The 7,500-nt window shown below is 39.2% G+C and overlaps 2 protein-coding genes and 1 pseudogene across 2 annotated transcripts in view; all 3 read right to left on the bottom strand.

The window, feature by feature from the left end:
• Positions 1–495, bottom strand: part of LOC138036661 (major facilitator superfamily domain-containing protein 6-like) — a 42,663-nt pseudogene extending 42,168 nt beyond the window's left edge.
• Positions 496–1,091: 596 nt separating this feature from the next.
• LOC138036658 (type-1 angiotensin II receptor B-like) lies at positions 1,092–5,662 on the bottom strand. The gene is made up of 3 exons (XM_068882779.1): positions 4,771–5,662; positions 3,460–3,682; positions 1,092–2,543 (listed from the first exon to the last, which is right to left on the bottom strand). Exons 1-3 carry the CDS (start codon positions 5,560–5,562, stop codon positions 1,909–1,911), a joined length of 1,650 nt encoding a protein of 549 aa, XP_068738880.1. The 5' UTR covers positions 5,563–5,662; the 3' UTR covers positions 1,092–1,908.
• Positions 5,663–6,180: 518 nt separating this feature from the next.
• The window catches only part of LOC138036659 (thyrotropin-releasing hormone receptor-like), a 12,283-nt gene continuing 10,963 nt past the window's right edge, over positions 6,181–7,500 (bottom strand). The window contains exon 3 of the mRNA XM_068882780.1: positions 6,181–7,500. This exon is cut by the window's right edge and continues 117 nt beyond it. Within this exon, the coding sequence (XP_068738881.1) occupies positions 7,238–7,500 (263 nt within the window). The 3' untranslated portion in view covers positions 6,181–7,237.

The raw sequence follows: 7,500 nt of genomic DNA, 5'->3' as shown, positions 1-7,500 counted from the left end.
ACGATTCCGTTAGGAGTGAATAATAATGCCTTTGTCACTGTTCTGTTTGCTCTGGTTTCGAGACACATTTGCTTTTGTGGTTGAACAGCAATAAACATTAAATTTCCGGATGTGAATGACACCAGTGAGGCAAGTAGAATAACTTTATGTATTTTGTACTTGTCACCAAGTATTCCCCATATTGGTGAGCCGATAAATTTTGTTAAGAATCGCAACCCAAGTACAGCACCCGTTTGACCAGCCGTAAGTCCAAGTTGTTTGAAATACAAAGCTATATAAGGAAATGAACTTCCGATGCCAATGTAAAATAAGAAATAATAACATTTATACAACATAGAGGACAGTTGTGACGTGTCTTGTGAAGACTGTCTTGAAATTTCTCTTCCTGCTTTCCGCTTGGTATCCTCGTCCTCCATTTTGTTTTCGCTAACAGAAGTTCCCGCTAGCGCTCTTGAGTCTTCTCATTTAATGTTGCCAGAGAAAGTGATTTCAAAATCAAACTGACTCATTCGTAAGGTTGGGCATTCAGACTTATTTACATAATTATTCATTTGTGTTAGCCTGCGTGCAAGCGGTAGATGTTGTGTCGCCAAGAAACACTATCAGACGGTTATCAGACGCCATATTGGAAGAGCGCGGGATAGGTCTGGGCCCCGAGACAAAACGACGGGGTCGACCCTCAAACCGGGCCCAGACCTAGCCGCGCGAATCCAAGATGGCTACCTCATTACGAATTCCAGTTTTTTCGACTATCCAACCGCCTGCGTGCAGGCTAATATCGCTAAAACAATGCAATCGCATATGAATTTTAAATTTGAAGTCACTTAAGTTCAGCGGATCTCTATTAAATGAGAATCGTGTCATATTTGTAAGCGTTAAACAATGCCGAAGTTCGACAAAAGTCAGTGCATAAACCACAGTGATTTTGAGCGGAACTGATAGCGATAGAGGCTATTTACGAGATTTGTGGGGGAGGGGTGGGGGTAGGTGCGTTTGTTGCATTGTTCAGATCCTTGAGCAACATTTGGAGCTAAAATTTTAGGTTTCTTGGCTGTGATAATTCGGCTATCCCAGAAACAGAAAATCGGTACTTGATACTTGACATTACTTTTAATATATCCTAAATGTTAATCTCCGAACAATATAGTTTACTGAAAGAAATCAAGCGGTGTGGTCTTGCCCCAGCACAGTCACAAATTGACTTAATTTACGCGCGAAAACAAACAAAGGTCCGCCACTTTAACCAATCAAGAGAAGCCGTGCCACGCGTGACCGCTTCTGTCATGTTACATGTAATTTTCGCGTAAAACCTGCTTGTTTAGCAATTCTAGTTTTCGTGCATTTCCGGCTCCGCAAAAGTGCCATACACTACTACAATATGGAAAATATGGCATGATGAAAGCTTTATACAACCTAGTTTTAGTATTACTGGATACAATATTTCTGAAACGCTTAATAACCTTAAGCTGATTGTTAACACGATCACAGATGTCGGAAACATGTACCCCTAATAGAGAAATAACCCTCGCACTTACGTAGGTAATTTAAGCAATTGTCTTTATAGACACCTCAAAAAATTCAAGCGGCTCCGACGGGATTCAAACTCATGACATGTGCGATGCCGGTGCAATACTCTCCCAACTGAGTTCCCGTTATAAAGAGACCTGGCCTCGGTTGTTCAAAAGGTGGATAACGCTATCCACCGGATAAATCACTATCCAGCGGATAAACACTAGCAACACCAACTGAGTTATCCAGTGGATAGCGATTTATCCGGAAGATAGCCATGATCCACTCTTCGAATAACTTGGGCCTGAATTTTTGAGGTGTTTATAAGAGACAATTGCTTATTTTTGTTTAGATAAATGGGAAGATTAATTCTCTTTTCGTGTATAGTTTACTGCCAAATTAAAGGTGTACGTCTGTAGGAAGTGCATCTCTAGAGGTAAGATTCTCTATTGCGTCAGGCATTAATGACTCCATCTCGCGATTTTTCCTTTCCACATGGTAGTATTTTGATTTTCCAAGACAGGAGCATGTAGCACTATGTTTGTGTTTCTCGCACCGCTCAACACTCGGGATATCTGAAGTGTTTTGTCCAAAAAGAGATAACTCGAGATCACTTGCATGACCTGGTACCGCAGGTTCACGTTTATGTACGGACCGAGTGTATGCACTGGTATGATTTTGACGAGTCTCTGCGCTAGGTATGTCAGCCTCATTTGCGCATTTGTTATTTCTAGTTATATGATTTCCTCCCGTCTTGGCCTCGATGAAATCCAATATATTCTGAAAATGATTTCCACCCGCCCGCCACGTCGTATCTTTCATTGTGATAGGTTTTTGGCTATTGGATATTGACAAGGGCGCCATATTGGTGTATCTTGAATTTTGCTCGAACATTTCCAGCTCATCTAAGTTGAAGTCGAGTGGCTTAATGTACGAGGTGCTACTAAAAAGAACGTGAAAAGCGTTTTCATGATCAGCGTCGGCCTCTACAAAACCATCCGATATCCAGAAGCTGTGTCCAGCGCTTGTGGTGCCTGTAAAGAAATAAGGAAACCTTGCTGGTACTGGGTGCAGACAAAACGGAGTTTCAGAAACGATGGCAACCTCGGCAACGACACTGGCTCCACAAAACAATAGTATCGTTGGTTAAAAGAGCAGAAATAATCGTGCCGTGCGCATTTTAGCACATATGTTTGCGTTACCCGGCGTAACAACGACATAAAATCATCAAATTTGAGCTTGTGACGAAATTGCGAGTATACAAATGTGAACCTTTTATGTTCTTGTTTACTCTGAAACCTCGCGCACCCAATTTATTTTTTGGATACTTCGCAGGCTTAAACGATTTCAATTCCCTCGACCTTTTCGAGCCAAAAGTTGATGACAAAATATTTCACCACTAAAAAGGGCATGGGTTTGAATCCAGTTTAAGCCTGAAATTTTCAGGCTCAAGTTCCTTTCGTTGCTATTAAAGTAGCGTTCATGACTGCGAAGATCTCAAACTGACTTAAAGGGCCAGTTTTTTCAAGTTTCAATCAATTTGCATCCTCTCTCCATCCATGGATGCAAATAACAAAGAATAGCTTCAGTGCACTTCAGTTGTTATTGGCAACAAAAGTACACCATTGATTTTTGGTCTTGATTGATGCAAAGACGTATTTTAGTGTTTTTAAGTTGGACTGAAATAGCGTGACACTGCCTCTTTAACTAGTGTAAATTTAATTGAACAAGCTTTCAATTTTTTTACACTATTAACAATGTTGTCAACTTGATAAAACACTCCAGACTTAGGTTCAAAGGCACGTGTTGAAGACAATGTCGAAACCGTTTAAATGGCCCTTAAAACATGTGCACGTTTCAAACGTGTTATAAATTTCTGATCGCGGCGTTTGACGAAATTCACTCTTTCCAAGATACTCAAGTAAAAAATCAGCCAGCCCGCATACTTACAGTTAAAGTTATGCGACCTTGAACGCGATGATTTTTGAAATTTCCTGTTGCAACATTTTGTGCAAGGCCACCTCAGTGCCCGATGATATGCCCTTCTATAAGGAAGCCACCTGATACCGTATATCAAAGGGTTCAAGAGACTGCTGACCAGTGGTAACTGGAGCGCACACAAGCCGAACAGCGAAGGATAGTCCACTGAAAGAGTACCAAGTGTAATGGCTATCTGAAATAAATTAGAATAAAATATAACAGAGAAGCCTAGATGTTTTGGAATTGATGTTAAAGCTTTATGTCTTGGTATTTAAATGTTTAAAATTCAAGCGGTTCTGTTTTGCTTGAAATCAAGATGATAAGCGGGACAATTGTAACAACGGTTTATTCAATTTCCTGTTTTGATTCTTGATCGTAATACTAAAGAGAGGAGATATTCCTTTCCACGTATAAACTGTATTTTAAGGCACAGAGCCTCCATAGTGATTAATATGATGGGTTTTCTTTACACGTTCCCGCAGTTGACCAAACTAATGTAATATAAAAAATAAAAAAGAAAACTGAAATATTCATACAAAAATTTGGTTTTATCAACGGAGTTGATAATGTAAATTGGCCACCGTACAGAGATTCTAAAAGCTGACGTTTCGACCGTTAGCCCTTCGTCGTTAGCCCTTCGTCGCTCTGACGAAGGGCTAACGCTCGAAACGTCAGCTTTTAGAACCTCTGTACGGTGGCCAATTTACATTATCAACTCCGTTGATAAAACCAAATTTTTGTAAACTACTTCCCCACCGACGCAGCACCACAGTTTCTTTAGAAACTACCCCCTTCATTCATTTGAAATATTCATAGTTCGAAAGTACGGACCCCGAATACGAAACTGTTTTTAAAAATGTATAAATGATATTAGCAAAATTTCACCCCATATAAGAAATTAGGGGTCATCTGGAATGTAAAAAATTTCGGCTCATGGAAGAGGGATCCTGCGCTCAAATCCAGATGCTAGGCAAGTATTGAGGTTAACGTTCGTGTATGGAAATCAAAGCGCGAAGTAAAATGTCACGGATTAGTCGGGTGAGACCGATTCGGCTAACTCAATGTTGTATCCAAGTTAAATCCTTTAGGAGTAAAACGTTTTGTTCCAAGTATTTAGATATCATTTAAATGTGACTGCTACATTATCATGCAAATGCAACACATAAAGAACCTTAACTCCGAAAGATTTCAATTGGATTCAACATTGAGTCAACCGAATCGGTCTATCGCTCTATATGGGGTGACAAATCGCGATGAAGTGTCCTCTGTCAGCTCTCTTACCATCCAAGGCAACAAGCAACAGAAATAAACAGCAACGACCAAAGCTGCTAAAATAGTGAAATCTTTGTTGTCAGTAGGGTCCGCCAAGTGGGAAACTTCACGCTGTTTAGCAGAAAAGTTGAACCCGTCATCTTTTCTCAACTTGGTACTGAACGATCCCTTGTTCGATGTGCTGAATATTGCGTAAAAACACAAGCAACTGACTAACAACAAACACATGAGGAAAACGACGAAAAATCCCGCCACAGGATTTTCGTACAGGAACAGGCAAAAAGTATATCCTGTATCCTTGGAAACGTGGAAACCGTCTAACCAGAGCAGAGGCCACGTCGCTATAAACGCGGAGATTATCCATTTTCCAAAGAAAAATGCAACGAACAACTTTCCTTTCCATTGTTTTCGATAGAAGCGCGGTGTTAAAGTAATGAAAAATCTATCTAGTCCGAGAAGAGTAATTGCTAATGTGGCAGCACAACGAAGAAACACGATACTCCATGCTTGAAGTCTGCACAAAGTAAAGTACTTGTAGAAATTGTTTCCTTTGTCAAAAAACACAAACAAAGAGACAACATTTGGTCCCAAAATATTTAAAATGTCTATCAAAGAGATCGTGACGAGAAGAAAACTGAAGGTACTCTTTCGTTTTGTGAAACACAAAATGCTAACAACAGTTAACAGGTTTCCTGCTAATATAATGAACGACACTACAAACACTGTAGTTATTAAAGCAATACGAATCTCTGGAGATACACTGTTGAATGTTCGTTCCCCATTAACATTCTCTGATTCCATGACACTATCGGTTTGACCAGATTGAATATCTCTTTCCTGAGTCAGTGTGTAAGAATAACGTACTGCCAAACAATAAAGTAGAAATCATGGACTGCATGTATGCCCAAGCCAAAACTTTTGTAAATGGAAGCCTTTGCATTCAACTAACCGCAAATTTCAATAAAAAGCGTTGAAGGGCCGATGATACGGAGTTTCAATCTGTTTTCCCACTCAAGCGGGAATGATTTCCAACACGATATATTGCAGCTACACAATTGTTACAGGTTGAAAATTCTCTAGTGTTAATATGAAACAAATACAACTTTGTCATAGAGAATAATTTATCAGCCAGTGTAGATAACGTAACATTTTTCTGATTGGTTTTAAATATTTATCTCTTTGACAAAAAACAGGTCTTATAAAATATTAATTAAAACCGACTGATTATTGTGATTTATGCTCAATTTGGCATAATTTCACAATTGAGAGAATGGTACTTCTCTATGATTGTGGTTTTTACGACTGGACGATAAAGTTAAAAGAAAAAACAAAGAAACGAATAAACAATTTTCAGTTTCGGCCCTTGTTTATTAGTAACATTTGCCTTATTTTTAAAATTTTAGATTATGCTTGAGTAGTAACAAGAACGTTTATCATCAATATTTCATATACGGCTGGCTCATTGATCCTCATTAATTCCTTTTCTTACCGCTTCCAGAATTTTTAATGAAATTTTGATCGTGGTTTTATGAATATGATAAAAGAAAAATAATTCATTTTGAATGGAATACAGAAAAGGAAATTACAATCGTGTGCTCTCCATTAGTCGTTTCTGAAGAGTTAAAAAGAAGTGAAGATATTTCCTTGGATTATCTCAGTTCTAAAATGCAGCTAATGGATTGTTAAGAACCGAAGCCTTTCTTTTGGGTATGACGCATTTGGATTTGTGGAGTTAGACCTTGTTTCATGAAATAAACAGCTAAAGGCTTTAGGGGCGAACCCAGGATCTTAGGAGGGGGTGCACCAATAAGTAATGACGTAGCTGACTTCTGACGTGTTTTTTTTCCCGCAGAATACCAGTTGTATTAGAAAGCCGCAGGTCATCTCATGGGTGTGTGCCACTGAGCTGCTAAATGTTAATTGAGACCAGTGGCAAGCAAATGACGTATAAATCTCCGTTATTTGCTTGTTACTAAATAGCTGACTATATTATTTGAAAATACTGTGGTCAACTACTCACTGGCGAAGCTGACACGGTTTCCGAGATCACTAATTCGTTTGTCAAAATTACGATTGGTTTGCACAAAAGAGAGTGATGGCTCGGTTATCGACGTATTATTTTCTTGACCTTGTTACCTGACTAGTAATACCTATGTATGAATACTTCAGCGTAGCTGATCGGATGATAATTCTTTTTACTGGTGGAGTCTGCGTTGGTAGCTATATATGTATGTCATCTCAGTGCGGAGGGCCAGAAATTTGGACTGAGTTATATAGGTCCAGCGACTACTGTGACGTATTTGACTGCAATTGGATCATTATACGTTTCTGAGGCACCCAGCACGACCAAACAGTAACCTATTCGACTTTACGATATAAGTACATTTTGTTACAAGCAAACGATCATTTCTAAATAAGAAATCTAAGATCAGCCTAGTCTTTTTTTTCGGAAATCGTGCACGAAATGAAATAACGTTTACAGACCGCTATCAAAAGTCTCGTCGTCAGGCAGAGATACATCTTTATCAATAGTTGTTCCTAATTCTACCTCGACTGTTGATAAAGATGTACTTAAATGGCTGGGGTTCACGATTCCTTTGTCCTCGTCAGTGTTATCGTTGGCAAATGCAAGGTTGCATTTCTGGTTTCTTTCTTGCTCGTCTTCTTGTGGCTTCTCTTGTCCGTGGCTTCCTTCAAATTCCACCCCAGTTACACTGGTAGAGTGATGATTTGATACTC

Source organism: Montipora capricornis, unplaced genomic scaffold (assembly GCF_036669925.1).
Source record: "Montipora capricornis isolate CH-2021 unplaced genomic scaffold, ASM3666992v2 scaffold_495, whole genome shotgun sequence".
NCBI lineage: Eukaryota > Metazoa > Cnidaria > Anthozoa > Scleractinia > Acroporidae > Montipora > Montipora capricornis.
The sequence above is the reverse complement of the archived record's forward strand: the minus strand, read 5'-3'. Positions and strand labels throughout refer to the sequence as shown.